A 20090-nucleotide genomic window follows, 5' to 3' on the forward strand; every position below is an offset into this window, starting at 1 on the left:
GCGTTAGTAGACCATGAAGACCGTAACTCCATGGACTTATAATAAAATAGATAATTTATTAATCCATGGAAAGAATGTAAAGGAACGTTAGCTTCAATATTGTTGGCGACATCTACATTTAATCGGCAGAGGTTTAATGAAACTTTAGGGCAAGTATTTACCGACATATAACTGGCTAATTTTATAAATTTAATTTTTAAATATTAATAAATTCATATTTCGTGAACAAAATGGAAATATTTACAAGTCGTTTTAGTGTCCATTCGGCAATGAGCAGCTAGTAAAAAATATAAAAATATCGCGCTTGTAATATTTCGACTTAATTTGCATAGCGTTTTCCATTGACATTTCCCACGCAGTAATTGAATTAGACTGAAAATGAAAATTACTTAAAAGTACATTACATTTTGTTTTTAATATTTAAACATTACTCCAATGCAGATTACTATAGCAGCCGGTGAAGAACTACATAAGTCTCTTTTAGTGAAAAATCCCAGTCCCTTTTCACTTTGTATGTTTGACCTGTTGCATTGGATTTAATTTAATTTAATTTATTATCGTGGTTTTCATAAATTTTAAAAAATTGTTTGTCGTGAAATATTCTTGGTAAATCAAATTTTCAAACCCATACGTTCCAAAAAACGTTAGAGAAACTGCGGAGTGGCAATTGGATTCCAGACAGATCTATAAGTTAAAGAAACATTTATCATCATTAAAACTAAACATTACAAAACTAGCTGCGGTTGAATGAAAGAAATTATTTTTAAACCAACTTTATTAACAAAAAATAGATAAATTCCTCGATCATATCACAAGGTTTTTTTCTGTAAAACGGCAAAAATTACGTAAACTGAAAATCGACGAATTCTGAAGATCAAATTATCTTTGAACAATTCTCGATCAAAGTATAGAAAATAGTTCGTCAAGTCTTTTCTAAACTAATAATCCGAGTAAGAAAGTAATTTTTTTCTTGATATTGATAATCAAATCGTTGAAACTTTAACTAACACGCCATCTTAAACAAGGTAATTAGCGTCATACCAGGACGTCACGACGCCTTCAATCGTGGAGGGAATGTCCTTCGTTTGGCACTTTCGCTAAATTGCCAATACAATTCTTTTCTTTCGATATTTTTTTGGCCATTTTTGTAAATTTAATATCGTATTTAAATTAGGCGAAAAGCTTTTTCTTTGACAAATAAGTAATTATTCTGTTAGTAAATGTTCGTATAAATCCAGTCGACGGTGGTAGGAACTCTGTGGTAAATTCCGGGTTGACGCGATTGAGCGCAACCGAATCCCGCCGACGTAACACCCACTAAGGTCCATCGTCCGTCCACGTAGGTTATCAAGGGTCCTCCCGAGTCCCCCTATTAAAATTAAAATTAATTAACGGTTCAGTACTGTATTATTTTACTTCGTGAGCTTAACGTACAACACAGGCATCCTTTAGTCCAACTTCGTATCCGGCGCACATCATTTCTGGATAAATTTTGAGATTAATTCCTCTAGTTCTGTGCCACCTTTCACACTCATCATTAGCTATGATGGGGACGTCCACTTTCTGAAGTAATCTAGTTCCGTAACGATTTCCGGCTAAAAAAAAACCAATATAGTTAGTTTTATTTTCAAAAACATTTCAAATGAAAAACTCAATCATTACATAAGGCAGGGTCAGTTTTCCCCCATCCGGTGACCAGAGCCCTCCACCCTTGGAACTCTTTGTTTGGAGGAGGAAGGCAGATGGGAAGAACGTGGTCTTGGAATTGTACGGCCTTTTCTAGACGCAGTAAAGCCACGTCGTATCGGTCCGGATGAGATGGAGAGAACCGGAAGTAAGGGTGGATGATTTTCTCTACTGGTCGAAGGTAATAAGCGGGGTACAGTTGATGACGTTGATCTTGGATGTCGTACGCCCCCAAAATAATGGTGATGTCGCTCAGACGAGCCCTAATTAAAGGATCAAGAAACATTAGTACGTAGTTCATACAGGACCTACAACCCACGAGGAGCTAACACGTGGTGTCACTACTCCATAACAAGTCTTAACTTACTTATAAACGCAATGTGCCGCTGTTAAGACGAAATAAGCACTCACTGAAACAGAAAGTAAAAAAAAAAATACTGATGGTTAGATACACATATGCCAAGTTTCTAATGTATGTACGTGGGGTGTTGCAACTTTTAGTTGCAGTGGCCATTTAATTAGCCTAACTATTACTAACCCAAAGCACCACCGCATTGTTGTCTGGATATTTTGATATGCGCCTGCCAAGGAAATTCACCGTACATGGCATCTTGTCCACCGACGATTCTGCTCTGCGGCTTTGGAATTGGCTTCCCGCAACCTAAATCGTAAGTATAATTAGTTAAATGTTTGTAACATTACAACAAATCATAATAAAATATAGTTACTCTCGACAATGTATCCAATGCGCTGTCGAAATGAGTCGTAGCTATTTGAATTGGTTGATCGACTGTTTCCCACGGAGTAAGCCGGTGCCCTGGGATAGCTGGTGTCCGATACTGAGTTGCTTTGTGGGTACTGATACCTGTTGGGGCTACTCTGTTGGTAATAGTTCGCGTAGTTGGTGGGATAAGATACTGGGGCTGACACAGCTGCTGGCTGTCTTCTGGCGGGAGATTGTGGTGGGGACTGTCTGATAGTTATGACTCTAGGGGCGCAACAAGTATAGAGAAGACTACTGCCACATGTCCCATGGGATTGACCACCGGACAAAAGGCAGAAAAGAGAAAAGGTACACGTTCCAATTTCACCTCCATCTCCTCGACAGCTACCACTCTCGTTACCTATTCAAAAACATAAATTGTTAAAATTGTGCATCTTTTATTGTCACAGTGCTAAAATTAAGTTTTATAGTATGCTTCAAAGGTAGTAGAGCCAAATTAAAATTAAGGCGTCACGGCACTGTCACTGCTTGATTATTTACGTAACTAGCGCCACTTTCCCTCTCATTAAATTATTAAACATGATGTCACATTGTGGTAATTACTAATTAGACGATAAACTCTAAAATCTCCCAAGAAACGGTTTTCAGATATTTTCTACAACAGTGTCCAAGAGCTCGCCTCATACCCTCCCCATCTCCTAACCAATATGACCCACTGGGCAAAGTTCATAATTTTATTCCTTCCCCCCTTTTATTCCAGACTCCAGTCACTCCACACATGCGCTGCATTGTTCAAGCAAGTCGCGAAACTTGCCCTCAATGCGAGTCAGTATAAAGATACGGCTATTTATAAAACGTAAAATTAAACTAAACAAGGGACCCAATTAAAATTATCTAAAACGTGAATATATAAAGGTAATCTCTTTTCTATTCGAAACCGAAATTAAGTTAGGGTTTTCCATTGTATTTTTATGTGTAGTATTTTCTCTCCCCCCCAACCGCTATGACTAATTGGGAAAAGTTCATGATTCCTTCTTTCTCCCATTCTACGCGAGACGCCACGTGTTTAATTTACAATAATTTACTTCAAGATATCGCTATAAAGGTATTATAATAATATCTTATGTTGGAAACCGAAAACTATGGTTTTTCGTGTAGTAGTTTTGTTTTGGAGTATTAAGTAATATTCCTTAAAAATGCGAGCGCACACCGGAAGCTTAGAGGTAAACTTTCAAAAAGCTAGGCCTTCTACTCCTTCTCTTATATCCTCTTTGCATTGCAGCCATCCGAAGGAAACAGTATAAAATATCCTGCAGTATCTCCCTTCAAATCCACCCACCCAACAACCCCGTCTTAAAACGAATATGACTAATAGGGCAAAGTTCGTCAATCTTTCCTTCCCCCTCCCCTTCTAGGCTAGACCCCACGAGTTCAGCCAGCCGCCTTTGTTAAAGACGCAATAATTTAGTTCTCGTAACGAGTTGAAGGATATTGCTATTTATAAAACGTATAATTAAATTAAACGAGGGATCCAATTAAAATAAAAAGAAACGACTATTTAGCTTCGAAGGTATATATTAAAACAATCTCTTGTGTTATTTGAAAACCGAAATTTAAGCCCATGGTTTTCCTCAATATACAGTAGAAGCCGCCATGACTGGTCATAACCAGAATTCAAATAATATCGTGGTATTAAAAATAGCCTAAAAAAGGGAATAAAATATTTCTTTTTTCTTTTCTCTTAAGGGACGGTTTGAATTGCGTGTGTGAAAACAAAGCGGTTTTTTATTTGAGGAAAATTGCGCGCTGACACGGCAGGGACTTGGGAATAAATCCTGCCCAAACTAGTAAATAATTTTAGTAAAATTATTCACTCTCCCCCATCGCTTTTAGCTTCAAACGTTTTTATTTATTTTTTTTTTAAATTAAAAGAAATCGGACACTTTTATATATTCCTAAATCAGGACAAGTCCGTCTATTTATAAATAAATTTTAGGACTACACACTCTTACATTGTTAGAAAGAGTAAAATAACTAGTTTTTATTTACGTGAAGTTTAATATTCTTTTTTTTTTTTCAGAATTCTAAGCCTCATCTTACGCGAAAGTGAAGCTGGCACGATGGCCCCCGAGACACCCTTTGGCGCTTCCTGTATTTGAACCGGCACTTTTCAAGTTTTAAATAGGTTAGTAACTCTTTAGTTGTCTTACCTCTGGCGTAGCCGTACGCTTGAGCGTCAGCTTCTCGAAGTATGGATGAAATTAGAAAAACTAGTAGACACAAGAGTGTCGTCTTGCAGAAGACTCGATTTCTGATCATCAATGACCTCGCTACATCGCGAGGTGAACACCGATACTTTGGCCATTGGTCGCAGACCATGGCAAGGGGCTCGAACCCTGCAAGAGAAAAACAAACGTTCGTTAGTTATAAGGGGTTTTGTTATCACAGTCTGAACAAAAAATATGTTTGGATATTGAATTATAGTATATAAGATATGTTCCATAAGTATGACACTACCTATGCTTCGTAATGATAGAGACGGAGAACCAAATGAACCAAGTAGTGGGGTAAAGTAGGTTCAAATTCTACATAACAATCAAAGAACTCCCCATCAAAGCTATTCAAGTCGTGAACAGTGAAGCATCTTCCTTGGGTTTGGAACTCAAAAACATGTATTTAAATCAGTCTAAAAAAATTGTTTACGTGTTTCTTCCGAATATCGTTGGGATGGGTAGACTAGACAGACAATCCAAGAGACTTATTACGTGCTATGTACGCTATCGTTAATAATATATTCACAGTTTATAATGATAGATTATTTGTTGCATTGCGTGCGCCACGTTTTTTCATGGGAACCCCAAGTTACGTCCTCGCCTATTCAGGCGTCTCTATATTCACTTGAAGCTTCCCCTCCAGTTAAACCAAATACTAAAGTCAACCAATAATCAACAGAGTAGAACGAACATTTTTGTTAGTTATTTGTCACTTAAAAAAAAAAGCGGGAAAACAAAAGTCTTCAATCATCCAAGCGAGAATTGAATTGTAATGTAAGATCAAGCTCGAGAAGTGCTGCTAGTATAACTGACCTTTAAAAAGCTTTGAATAGCAGATTTATGCAGAAATAATGTTCCAAATATATAACACAATGTGTACTTTGTAATCAATGTAAACGAAAATGTTTATTTATGAAACCAAGAACACATTTACACCTGAGAACGTTCACATAACGTGTTTCATTATTTACCCATTACTATTTATGCCAAACTTGTTGAACTTAAATTATTAAGTTATGATATATCAACATGCAAAATTGTCCACTTTATAACTGTTGAGTCCAGTGTAAATATTTTATCTCGGTATTAGTATAAACACTTTAAGGAATTATTACATTTCCCTTGAAAGACTTATGCAAATTAAATATATGCTCAATTAAACTTGCTAACCTATTTATAGCCACGTTGTATTATAAAAGCTCCATCACTCCACCAAGTTAGAGTTATGTTTCCTTTTATTAATGAAATTACCTCGTTTCCCTGACGTATGGCTCGCTTTCTTGTATTTAACTCCTGAGTATGGTGAAAAAGTAGGCTAAGCTAAACCGAACAAGTTCGCCCAGATCTCATAAGCTTAGTATACTGTACAAAACTCTATCCCCAAAAATAACAGACTATTAAAATAGGTCGCGTTAAAATACAGATACATCAACTTTTGCCGTTCCACTGACATTATACCTCCTGAACCTATCTTGACCCCTGTTGTTGTTTTGTTGATTGGCCAAGATAAGTGTAACGATTCATCATTACGATCGAGGGGCTGGACAGTATATGGAGATCGGGTACAAAACGTATGGGAATCACGAAAAACTCTTTGCAATTAGAATTAATTGGATTCGAATTTTTGGGCAATTATATTCTATAGGGTTATGAAAACATGGAAAACGTAGAAAAAGAGATTTGATCTATATATGCTACTTTTGAAACAAATTCAGAACTTGAAAATTTATAAAACGTTTAAATATGTTCGTTTGCATCTAAGCGGTTAAGTTCACCTCTTAGTACATTAAAATGTAGTTGTTTTATGGTAATAATTAGCTCTGGTACCCTCGAGTTTTGCTGCGGTTCAGTTTGTTGGAGATTATTCAGGATTTATTGAGATGGACTGGGATCAGTTTGTTTGAAATCAGACGGAATTTATTGATTTTGATTGGGACCAATTTGTTTGTAAATCAGGTCGATATTCATAGAAATTCATTAATCAAAATTAAGTGTACATTTTGGTCAATATTCAACCTCTCTAAAGCACCCGAATCTAGGTCTTTCAAAGCGTGTAAATTCAGACAGGATTTATTTCAAGCACTTCATGTTTAGTTTGGATCTTTGGCCTTATTATAGTATATCTGTCTGTATATAGATCACTACGGTTGAAGTTAATTTATTCATGACAAGCATTGTAATGCACTTAACTCGTTCCCTTAGTTTTACCTTAATGGGTTGGAAAAGGAGAGAGTAAATATAGAAATCTTATTTAACTCATCTTTTCACGCATTTGAATAATAAAACTTTTCCTTCGCTGGCTTGAGGATAGCTGTTACGATTTCAGTGAGAGTAAAAACTGCAGACGCTAAGCCTTTTAAGGATAATCTCTGTTAAGACTATAGGCGTAAATGGGAAAAGTCTGTAAATTTTAGTAACACGGTTCGACAGGTCATCGACGCTTAAAAGGAAAAACGTTTTCAAAAAAGTTTGACCCAAAAAGATTTCTTGGGATGACGGATTTCTCATTTTGGTTACAAAAGTATTTAGATATTACCGAGCGTCAAATTTCATACCTACGCTGATTACGTTTAGGATGAGATTGGAGTAAATCGACCTGAATGCTCATTGAATTAGAATCTAGATTAATCGGATGTTTGTAATAACACTATTCCTGTTTGGGAGAGCTACTTGCGCTTCGCTGTCGATCAGCCTTGGTACTGTCCCACGCCACGGTACGCAGTATTTTATAATCTCAACGATGAGAAAACTATAGTTAATTACCATGGAAAAATGTCCAAGTTCGGTGGCTGCTAAAAATATCTCAACTGTAGTTAACTCTTTCCATTATCATGAATATTTTTATTAGAGGTATCTGGGTCAATTGCGAGTAGCAATTAATGCTGTCCTCGGGCCCGTATCTTGAATATTTGAGAAAGTGGTGTGTTTATTTGTTTGATGGTTTTGTCTGCAATTCGTTACCGAATTTTGACGTAACTGCGTACTTGAAATCACTAACTCTAATTAATTATGAAACTGAAAGATAATTTACTAGTTTAATTAAGTGATCATCCTTAAATACTCAAATCATAACTCGAAAACAGTGGTCCGAAAGGCAAAATGTCATAGAACATTTTCGACTCAAAATCGCCCAAAGAACATCCCTCTTAATTTATCAGAAACACCCTATATATACCCTTTTTATTGCACTTTAATTTTTAACCCTTAATTAAACATCGTTTAGTTGAATAAGAAAGTTGTCAAGAAGGTTATAGTTTCAAATCGAAAAACCACATGATGCGGGTATTTCATAATGATAGACGCAAAAACTATTTAAATAAATTCTTTTCGGCTTCCAGCAACGCCGGGTAGCTTCACCATAGTAAACAATAATTAGCGGTTGAATGGTATTCTAAATATTTGCGTGTATCTGAGGTATCTTAAACTTCATCTGCATCACGCAAACGTTTAAATTATGAGCGCGGAAAGAATCAAACAATAAAAACTGGCAAAAATTATTTTCTATAATCATTAACTAATTTAAAATAGAATGGAAACGGGGTCGAGTGTGGGAATCCCTTCTTGAAAAGTCAATCAATTGCTTGGTAATTACTTTCAAGCACGCATGCTTGGAATTTTTAATTCGCCCGGTTATTCGAATCCACCACGCTTTAAAGTAGACACGCAATATAAATGTTCTATGGACTAAATTGAATTAAGCTAAAGTATTAGAAATCGATTTTAAACAACGTTTATTTTTGGATGATATAGAGTTTGTTGATCAGAAAATAAATATACAGTAGAAGGAAAACAAACAAACTTTTCCCAACACAGGAAAATTGCTTATAGTTATGTGTTAGATAATATTTTGAAAATGTTTTGTTTAGAATTAATTAATTTATCATGATAGAAAGCGAATGTTTTTGCATTAATTATGTCATAAACACGCTTATTTCTTGTTCGAACTGTTAGGTGTTATAGACGAAACACTTTCTCAAACTATAGTTTAGCGGAATTCAATTGTCACTGTCAGTTGAAGTGACGAGGCAATAGATTGAACATTTTTCAACTGGTGATATGGTCAGTTTTTCAATATAATTAATTGAACTTTTAAACGTTTAGACTTCTTAAAATAAGTATAGTTTTTTTACGTTTTTGTAAGTTTCACTGCCTTTGAGGTTTGCGTATATTATTGTTCATGGGAAGAAGAATTGGGATTTAGAGCTCATTTACATGCACCTTGCATTTCTACTTTAAAAGAAATTGGCTTTTCGTAATTCTTTATTTTATTTTCTTATTTAATAAAACGTTATTCTTCCTGTTACGCCATATTTTTCCCAAATATTTCTTCAGCAAATTTTTCGAGTAGTTGTTCTTAAGCGCAGTGAGCTTCCATATTCAGTGAAAAGCCCTCGAGGTCAAACATTAACTGTACAAGTTTGCTTTCGTTAAGTTTTAAAGATGTAAGTTTTGGAAAAATATTTGAGGAAACCGGTTAGACGTTCGCTATCCCCGCTGAGCCACGCGTTTTGATACACCCGGAAATGCTTTTTCTATATTTTATATAAATTCTATCGGTAGAAATGTTCCCAATTTTCTTCGCCTTTTAAAGAACATCGCCTAGTTTAAGTTGACACAAAATTTTCTCGCATTATACGACAGGGTTTTGTTCGACGAAGCGTCACTGCATTTTGCGTCGGTTTTCGATTACAATTTTTACGGAGGATTTTTTTTATTCATATTTGATGATAATAAAATTGGTTAAACATTGTAGCTTTACCAGTTTATTTATTCACGAATAATTTGATTTAATAAGCTGTGACAAATATTGGGATGTTTTCAATTTTCTCGCTCTGTTGTTTTGTTAATCAACGTTGAGAACTAGGTTACGATTTTGTCTACCAACAACAGTACTACCAAGTACGACACTGAAATGAATTATTAAGAAATTTGTATATTTATTTGTTTGCGGAACGAACTCGCAATGTTTGAAATAGATTTTCATTAATCAAATACTTTGGTAGATATGCAACAACATAGGAATATAACATACTCAAAGGGCATCCCCGTTTCTCTAGTATAACCAGAGTTATGAGCCTCCAAAGTTGGGTGTAATGCTATTCCTATGGAGGGTATATTTATGGACATTTTGCTAATTTCTCGGTCCCTGTTTGTCGTTGTGCTTGAACTTGTATCTCAGCTAATGGTTTAGATTTTATGTGATATTGCATAAACAAGTTCAAAATAAACGTAATTTTTTCAATAATTTTCAAAAAATCGCCATCAATTTATGGGTTCAATGTTTTATTTTTTTTTCTATAAAATATTTTAAAATTACGATTTTTCAAACCACATTTGCACAACCTACAATTTCATACAATAACGATTTAAGTTGGAAATATATTTTCCCCCATTATATCTAACGTTGAGAGACCTACATTTTTACTAGGTTTTCTTAAAACGGTTTTTAAAGACACTTGGGCGGTACACGGACCTCTGTAGAGGGGTATTCCTTGTAGATTTTTAGTATTTTTTGAATTACTATCCGAAAAGTGCCTAGGTCATTTTTGTGGCAAAGTATTTTTTATCTTTTCTTATTTTTTCCTCGTTCTGCCTACCTTTTTGCCACGGGGTAATCTCTAACATGTATTAATCTGTGATATAATAATTTTCCCGTGGAAATACCTAGTCTGGAGATTAAATTCGTACCGAAAAGCTATAATATTAACGGAGTCTTTAGCTAATTAATACTGCTGGAACAGAAAATCATTTTCCTAATGTTACGAATTTTCTGTAAATTCCAAATAAGCCATCACGACTGTTTGTGAGGTTTAATTTAAAGTGTTTGGTTGTGGTGACACCACTAAGTTACTGGCTTGAAGGTTCAATTCGCATAAATTGAATTTGAATGTTTGTATCTTCATGCCTAAGGCCATATGAACCTGTTTATTTATTAGAGGTTTTCTATCTGATATTATGCCTAGGCGTCAAGAAACTAATTCAAATAAAAATTTAATTAAAAGACAACTTAAATTTAAGTCCCCAGGAGATTATTAACAAAATTTTCTCACAAGAGGAAAGTTTAAATTTGGCTCTTGCTTGAGCATATTGAGCCTTTAAAGGTGGAATGTTTTTGAGCATATTGGGCCTTAAGGTGGTCTTTCTGTAGCCTATTGTAAATTGTTATATACTGTTTCAAAACCATTTGGAAAAAGTTAAATTTTATTCGAATTGCTATTATATGGGCTATTATGAAAGTTATTCAAAAATGCTAAGGCGTATTTTTTCGGCAGCGTAAACACCCACTTCCTAAAACCTTCGAACAGACCTGAATTTATTAAGTGTATTACTTCGACACCTTTGTCCACCTCCAGAAATGTCAATTTATTTATAGAATAAATATAGGTTTTTCATTCGTCAAAAAGAACATTTTGGAAACAGTATTTTTGGAGGTTAAATTTCCCGCTTTTTTATTCAAAATTAATAAAAAAAAATAAATAAAATAAGCAGCGCGTTTAAATGGACAATGAAAGTGGCAAAAAAAGTACCACTTCTAAAAAGGATATTTATAAATATATTGACTCGAAAAATGGACAAGGGACTTGTTACAAAAAGTGAAAACGTACAAAAAACACGTTAATGGGTTTCCTGTTTATGCTTTGTTACTTTCGATGAAAAGAAGTTTAACTCCCCTTTCACAACAGAAACGTTTGAGGCCACTTAACTTGAAACTTTCACATTCATTTGTTAATCGTTTTTGAACTACTCGAGTAACTGCAAGGTTAGCGTGCCCTCTATTCTTTGGATTAAATGTGTATTTCATTTGTAATTACTAACTGTATTTAGAAGGGAAACAAACTTTGAATCGGAATAGTTTTTTATAACATCCTTTGTGGCGCTTCAACGCGCTATTAAGTTGAAGAGGAAAAAATTCATCCTTTGGTTACAAAATATGAGAGGATTTGCATCTTGGATGAGTGTTTTAGATAAAAACTTTTTCATGTTACACTTTTCATAAGATTATGAATATAGATATTAAGTTTTTAATCACCAAGTGCTACAAAATTCTTCATGTGAAATATATCAAAACGTTCTGATATTTGGTTAAATTTTTAATTAAAATTTCAGGCAAGGGTTTATGGGAGTTTTAGTATTGAAAACGTTGGGTTCAAAATTACCATAAAAATATTTTGCTGAAAGCAAATATCATAGTAAATTGGTATGTAACAAGGAGTTATTTTGACTCGTCTACCATGAAAACTTTAAAATTAGTTTCCTCTAAATATAATTCTTGAACAATAACGTAATTTGGCCCTACCTTTTTGTGGAATTCTATCCTTGTACAATTGTTATAACTAAATAATCTGGATTTAGTTTTTTACACTATACACTTGTTCAATACAACTACTGGATTTAATTTCGTTACACTATAACAACTCTAATATTATTCCTTTGAGATATCAGAAATAATATGCAAATTTGAATTGAATATTACGTCACGATGTTTGACCTTTAAATACTAGTGGAAAGTTTTTATTTTCTTTTTAATTCAAACTGGTCAGTCAAGCTTAACGGAGTTAATAATTGAAGAATCGAGCTAATTAAAAATGATTGGATTTCTTACTAAAGCCATAGATTAAAAGAAAACTATAAGAAAAAGAAAGAAGTCTTTCGTATAGAGTTCAAGATTCTCTCTTTTAAGAATCTAGCACAAACAGTCTATATTCCAGAAAAACGTGGGGATTACCAAAAAAGAACAGGATCTAGAGCGGCTTTTTCCAATCTCAAATAAAAAAAATATATGAAAAGTGCAACTATAGGTTGTTATACCCCACCGAACTTCGGTGTTCGATGTTTAAGCTATATACCAATATAAAATTCCAGTTAAAATTTGACATGCCCAATTTTTCAAAAAAAAAAACAACAAAAAATGTTTACCCTTTTACAAGTACTTGGATATTTAGATAGATTTATTAAGGAAGAAAAAATTATTTATTTTATTTGCCAATAGTACATTCCAGATTTTGATAATATCATATTAAATTATCTTTGTTTGCCATATAAATAAAAAAATCTAAACAAATAAACAATCTCAGGAGATGCTAAGAATTGATGGGATTATTTCTATCAGATTTATTTATTATCTAAAAATACCTGTCTTAGATGGGCATGAAATGTTGGTTTGTAAACATGCAAGGTAATTACTATATTTGTTTTTGTTTATAATAATTGATAGAAACTTTGGAGCATATCAATCGAATCTCAGTCGAAGCTAGGAATTGTAGATTATCTGATCAAAGATAAAATAATCAAAAAGTTAACTCATCCACAAATGATTCGATAAATAACTGTTTTGATAAATTGAAATTTGTTCATTTAGTAAAATGATAGTGATTTGCATTACTTATTTAATCAAAATTTAATCTATTGATGTTACGAGTGACTGATTATCAACGCCCAATCTGAGCCGCTTTACCTAGGAAGTTGAAATTTGTAATAACAATAATCTAAGTGGTTTTTCTATAAAGGTATTTTCACACTAAGCCTTGGCTTGTTTACAGGTGGGTGGGACATTACATTTAAGAAGTGGGTACTGCCTAAATAACACTGGAAAATGGCGTCCAGAAATATTAAAGCATTTCTTACTAAATAACATCCGTATACATTTCAATTAACCGTTGCCATTTAGTATATTAGTATATCTAATGGATGGGCTTCATTATTTTTGGATTGAATATGCCGTCATATTTTAAAATGGCGGCAACCAAAACATTCGTACATTTTAAAATATATACATTTCTGTAGTAACATTTTAACCACTCCAATTCTTTCATACTAGTTTTCAAATTTGTAATCGATCAAAATTAAATAAACTTACAAGTCTCCCATAAGACTGTAAGTAATCCCAATTTACCCTAAAACGATAGAAGATATTTACCAGATAATTTAATCAAAGTCTTCAGTTTAAATTGAACAGAGGGTCCTCTTTAAGATATTGAACTTATTATGGAAAATGACACTCAATATTGGGGCGCACAAAGCCCTCCATGTACATCGCTGCCTAGCAGTACCATTATAGTCGATCCCTTTGGCAAAGCGGTTTACAACGAATTAAGATCAAAATATTTGATTAATGGCTAAATATACGTCACGAAATTTAAAATTATTATGGATCGGTTATTTTTAAAATTAGACTTTCCCATGGATATAAAAATTTTTTTAGGTTAGTGGATAAAAGCCAATAAAATGTAATAATAAATGTAATCGAAAAATAATCGATACACCCATTGATAAAGGCGCCCCATATAAATCACTTAACTAAAAAGATTAACCGGTTATGGCAGTCACTTCCATACAAAATCAATTAATCCATGAATTTTTGAATTTTTAATTTTTTTTCTTAAAAAATGAGGAAGAGAAACGGTATAAAATATTACGTTTTGAGGTGTAATGGTGAGGTATTGAAAATTAATTTTTGGAATGTCTCGAGCACATACATGTTGGCGTTTTTGAATTATTCGGAAGACTAATCAATGTGGTCATCGGATAGACTCAATATCTTGTTATTGACCACACGAATTATTAAATGAAACATTTTTCAATACATCGGAAGTAATTAGAGCGAAGAGGTAGAGTTCTCTCCTTACCACAGCTCCCTGAGTTAGCATTATTGGTAAAATTAACTTCGGAGGTTTCGTACTTAAGTTAGAGAATCTACGTTAAAGTGGCGGTCGGTGTAATTTTAGTTTTAGTAGATATGCTAAGTAGATTATTTAATGAATTAAAAAAGCCAGGACATATTACGTTACAAACGTTTGGGCAGTCATTTTCTATGGATATATTTTCGTTTTTATGAAATCCTTTATTTCTTACGAACTTTTAAATAGAAAAGGTTAAAACTTCATAACTTTAGAATTAATAATAATATCACGTTCAACAATCAAAAAAGGATCAGCCAGTAAAAGTGTTAACCAATATTGTTAGCCAATAAAAACGAACTACAAAACTGATAATGCAAGGATAGTTTGCGTATAATACTTTCTTCATTATAAAATATAACGTTGACTGAATGGAAATCCAAAAGGAATTTCACTTCTCGCTGGTTTTCCTTAATAAACAATTATTTATTTGAATATCGTTACTTGAAACTTTGAAAGTTAGTTACACTAAGACTCCCGCGTAACCAAACCGTGTAAAATACGTGCACAACAACGCAAATCGTATACACGAAACGATCGAGTTTATCGCGACATTTATTGCGATTAACGATAATGTTTTCATTTTAAAACCGTTTCGAACGCCAAGTATAAGGAAATGATTTGGGACCTTTTGTACGACGACGTTAAACACCGGTTATGTCGGCCGTTATTTAGCCGAAATAGGGCTAATAGACCTACTTATACTTGCATTAATGATTCGTGACACTTTCACTGAGTGAATTATGATGGACTCGAAGAAAGAGTAGAAAGGAATTTTATTATTTATATCGTACGTTTCGTGACTACAAGTCCTCAGCATAATCTTATTCAATTTTGTTAAAAATTTGCCAAATTAGATTGTCCTAAATATATGTTAAATAGGAGAATCGTCGTGATTATGAATCACACTGTAGTAAGTATACGCCCGCGCTCGCCAAGAAAAGCTAAAAAAACCCGGAACTAACAGCAGCAGCGGCAATCTGACCCCCGGTTGACCTCTTTTCTTCGTCTGTAGTCTGTACTAGCTTGTCTCTCAAAACAAATACTTAGGAACAGCGCCTTACGCCTTTGTCAGAAAGGTGTGCTTTCTTCATAGACATCGCATACATTATTCTTCTGACTTCACTTTAACACATTGTTTTAGATACTTGTTTCGTCAGTGTAAAAAATGAATGCATTGCATTGTGTTTTTCATATACACGATAAATATTGTGCCGGTCATTGTGTAATAAGAAAAATAAAACTAATGGCCTGCATCACTGAATTCAATTCTATCTTCTTATCGGAAGATGTTACAATAGTAAAGGAAATTTAGGGATTTTATAAAATAAGGTATACCAGTTTCTTAGATGCGGAGATCTTCTCTCGCTGTTTTCCCCAAATTTTATTTTAAAGAATCAAATGTCCTTATTAGATAAGAAAGAAATATTAAATTTTTTTGGGAATTTTTACATTTAGTGACGTATTTTTTTAAATACAGGGTTTTTCTGATAAGTTTGGCATAAATTAAGACGGATGTTCTTTGGGAAATCGATTTTGAGTTGAAAATGTAACTTCTAACTCTATTTTGCAGTCCGGGATACTGTTTTCGAGTTATGATTTGAGTCATTTAGGGATGACCCCTTAATTAAATTAGAAATCATTGTCTAAATCAGTTTCTTAATTAAATGGAAGGGGTCATCCGTAAAATACTTCTTACAAACTTAACTTGAAAACACTGATGGAAATAGAAGTTATGGCAGACTTTTCAGTAACACCCTGTAAATATGTATCATCACGAAACATTTCTCCATAAAACGAAATGACGACAGAATAACCGCATCGATTTACTACTAATAGATACTCGATTTTAGCGGTCTATATTCAGTTTTTAATTGGAAATTTAGCACCCAGTTTTTTTCTCTCGCCGATAAAAGTACTATAAACTTATAATACCAATAGGTACACTTGAAAATGGGAACGTTCGATTTTACGGTGCTCTTATAGGATGTGCCAAATTTGAAGCGAAATTAGAGACCCGAATAATTTATACAAATGTAGAATATATACTATTTATTGAAGACGATCGATGTTTCCAATCTTTAAGAATTCGAAGATGATATATAACGATGTACTAAGAAATTTCGGGCGTTAGAATTCATTGTAAAATTATATTTAAATGGAAATTATAGTTCAGTTTATTGGAAGAAACAGTATAGCTTTGATATCAGTGAAATTGCCTTGAAAGGGTTATATTTTTTTATGAGAAATTATCATGAATCACTTTGTTTATTGTCGTTCCCAAGCATATATATATATATATATGCTAATTAAACTGAAGGAGTAATGTACCTCTGAATGGTTGCTTATAAATTAGGTTTAAAAGTCTTAGAAAATAGAGTTTTAATTGGGAAAATCAAAACTATGTTCCTTTTTACTTCAATTACTGAACTTTTCACATTATCTAAAGAAAGAAACAATTCGAACCAGAAATACAGAATAACAATGAAATTACAATCGTAATTAAAAACTAGCTTAATAAACTCCCGCAATTAATTGTAATTTAAATTTTGTACTCTGACATGAAGATTGCAATTAAATTTAACTCGAGTTCATCTAAGAATTATATTATACGAAAGAAAGGAGAAGATACCGGTAGTAAAATACCCGTTCAATCTTACAAAACACTTCGTCTCAATTTGACTTTTAAATTAATCGGGAAATAGAATACCGAATACACCCAGAATATTACAATATAGTTAATGAAGTTCCATCTTCCGTGATGTAAAGATGAACTGTGAATAATTTATTATAACAGGTTATAACTTAAAGGAAAGGATCAGGGCTGGAAGGTTTTCCTTTTTAAACGAAAGAGTATTTGAAGTAATATTTAGAGTTGGAGGTACGGGTATCCATTTTGACTATCTGTGAATAAAACGATGACGTAATGTTGTGTGGGAACTATAATTGGCCACCCTATAGACCAAAAACGTCATCTTCACGGGAAAGCCTAACCCATAGGTTATTTTAATATTGAAAATGGATAAGTAAGTTCCTATTTAAAATATTCATCCTGACTGACTGATTATCAACGCCCAGCCTAAACCGCTTTACCTAGATGTCTGAAATTTTTCAGGGACGTTACTCTTAAGTAGTAGGCACGCAACAAAAAAGATTTTTACAATCTTCCTCCATCTTGTAAAATGGCGGCCATAAATGTAAAAAAAACTTCTTTATGGAATAACGTCCGTTCATGTCAACACATTTCTTTAATATTTAGTACGCTGGTTTCTTATATCTTATAGACGAGCTTTATGGCTTTTGGTGTTCAATTTGTCTCCATCTTTAAAAATGGCGGCCCTAAAACTAATATAAATGTGCCGCCGGTGGCTTGGTACTATTTTATATTCTCTTTCAAATATAATACAACCAAATTTTATATTACTTTAAAAAAAGGGGGTAGTATGATGAATATATTCGGATAGAGAGTTAAAGCGTGTTATCATCTTTAATTTCCTTCCTGCCCATCGAACTGTGGAATTTGACAAGTGCTTGGTCCTAGTTTTACATAATGCATACTAAAGGGGTGACATATTTCTCCTTCTTGTTGTAGTACAAGGGTGATCGTTTATGTACCAACAACACTTAAATTTAAAGTAATATTAACGGGGCCATCAATAAGTAATTTATTTGAAGGGAGGGAGAGAGGAATATTATTTAATATGAGGCGCGGAGAAACACGTGAGCTATTTCTCTAAGGGCCAATTTGTTATTGTTTTCGTAATATAACGTTAAAAAGATTGGCCCATTTCAATGTTTTTGAATTTTTATAATCATTCTAAATCTTGTTCAAATTGCATCGAGTGTTTTATTGTTATTATTATTATTATAATTATTATTGCGGTTATTTGCATCCGTGCGGATGTTTTCTTTGGGCGGTTTCAGTGTTTTTTTTTTAATTTCGTGTATTTAGGTTTTTAGGTGTTCTGACCGAGAGCTTACTAGTACATGAATTATTTGAGAATTTCTACTTACGAATATTGTGTAATTATATTGAATAATCTGCATGCATGTGCAACTTAAAATTTTCTGGATAGATTTAGCTATTCAAATGACAGATTAATGATAATAAGCTATTAATTAACCAAGTAGGTTTTGGGAAATAGTTAATATTTACACCGATCCTTCATGTCATTGAGAATCTTTCGTTTATTATAGTTAACATAAATTCTCTGAACACAGAAATTTCTGGCATTGAAATGGACTTAATGCCATGTGAAAGATAAAAGAGCGAACCATCTATTACTTAGACAATATAATTTTCAAAGCTTTGAGCATAAAATATACTAGAATTGAAATGATAGTTTCACTGATAACTCTAACGTACTGTAATGGTTAAATTAATGTAAACAGAATGAAAAATATCACCAACCTCAAAATCTTGCGTTTCAAAATATCCGATAAACGCATCCAAATCTGATGTCTTCGCTTATTGGGCTTATTTTTAAAACGTTGCCCTTTATATATAATATATATCAAGAGTTCACGCACTAGTAACACTCTTTTCGTGTTCTTTAAATACCGGTTAAAAATTAATTGAATAAATTCGAGTTGAATGAGAGACAAAGACTGTCTCGGCTATAGTCGGAAATTACTTGATTGAAAGACGCGTCACTGTGGATGTCAATGAGACTTCGAGGCCCAGAATGGCCATCGTCCAATGTCCATTCACGGGGGTTGCGATCCAATCAAAAGGGGAGCCCCGCGGTACCCCGTACTAATCACGGCAATAATTCTTTCTCACCTCGCGTAACACGAACGCGTTTTGTCGAACGATTTCGACTTGTTTTTTTGCTAATTCTCGATCCTCTACCACAAGTCGACTATATTGAAGATTCTGGCCGCAAAATTCCAGCTAGGGCTCTTGACTTCACTGTAAAAAAGCAGGGGGGCTGACTCTACAAATCACGATTTCGGGCTCGTTCCTAAAGATTTTTGTTCCGCTAGACCGGATTTTTCCCCCCTTAAAAGTTTGTCCTACATATTGTAGTATTAGTGTTGAGTATAGCGTTCATTGGCGGCCAGTGGTACGTTCTCTGAAAAGGGGAAGTTATACTAAATACGTCATATTATTGTGGTGGCGCGTGAAATGATCCTTACTTTTTTATTGTAACTGGAGTTTATGAAGCGCGCGAGCGGCTTTCACCTCAGGTGAAATTTTCGTAAAACTCAAATATTTCGTAATGTTTACGATTAAATAGATATATTTTAAAATTATAGACCTTTAAATTGAGGCATATAATGCTATTTTGCGTAAGAAAAGAATATAGGTATTGTGTTTCGTTTGGTGTGGCAATTTTAAATAGGTGGGAGTTAGTTTGAAAGTGATAGATATACTGACTCATTCTGTACAAAGTCGCATTTTCATAAATCTAAAGAATTTGAGGTCGCAACGCGTGAAATGGTCACCAAAGATTTTTGAATGTGAAAACCCAAATTATAAATTACATTCTGGAGAAAAGAATGAAATTTTTGGGGTTGAAGACATTGACCGGTTTTGAATAATCACAGCTTTGTATAATGATATAGACAAATCATATATTTATAATGAGATTAATGCGCCGAGACAACACTAGATGGAGTCAAAGAGAAGCCTTAATTCTTTACATTTAGCAAACTTGGGCTCCATCTATGATTGCCTGTTCTAATTTCTATTATTATATTCAGGGGTGGATTAATACACCCCTGTTA

At 33.6% G+C, this 20090-nt stretch overlaps 1 protein-coding gene across 2 annotated transcripts; it reads right to left on the bottom strand.

The window, feature by feature from the left end:
• Window positions 1-738: 738 nt before the first annotated feature.
• LOC149610049 (serine protease 27) lies at window positions 739-19340 on the bottom strand. 2 transcript variants are annotated; one of them, XM_089859903.1, is made up of 9 exons: window positions 18995-19340; window positions 18772-18911; window positions 4621-4806; window positions 2415-2810; window positions 2225-2347; window positions 2054-2096; window positions 1663-1949; window positions 1435-1595; window positions 739-1369 (listed from the first exon to the last, which is right to left on the bottom strand). In XM_089859903.1, exons 3-9 carry the CDS (start codon window positions 4787-4789, stop codon window positions 1214-1216), a joined length of 1335 nt encoding a protein of 444 aa, XP_089716029.1. In that variant the 5' UTR covers window positions 4790-4806; window positions 18772-18911; window positions 18995-19340; the 3' UTR covers window positions 739-1213. The 2 variants fall into 2 exon arrangements, with proteins under 2 accessions (XP_089716029.1, XP_089716028.1); XM_089859902.1 differs by having other exon boundaries at window positions 18772-19340.
• Window positions 19341-20090: the final 750 nt, after the last annotated feature.

Source organism: Phalangium opilio, unplaced genomic scaffold (assembly GCF_054372755.1).
Source record: "Phalangium opilio isolate 3A_F unplaced genomic scaffold, DU_Popi_V2 ptg000344l_1, whole genome shotgun sequence".
Lineage (NCBI taxonomy): Eukaryota > Metazoa > Arthropoda > Arachnida > Opiliones > Phalangiidae > Phalangium > Phalangium opilio.

Coding starts and splice junctions, on each gene's coding strand:
- LOC149610049 (XM_089859903.1), bottom strand. CDS start 4,789: ATGGTCTGCGACCAATGGCCAAAGTATCGGTGTTCACCTCGCGATGTA. Junction 2,811..4,620: donor AGCGTACGGCTACGCCAGAG/GTAAGACAACTA, acceptor GTTTTTGAATAG/GTAACGAGAGTGGTAGCTGT. Junction 2,348..2,414: donor CATTGGATACATTGTCGAGA/GTAACTATATTT, acceptor CTTACGATTTAG/GTTGCGGGAAGCCAATTCCA.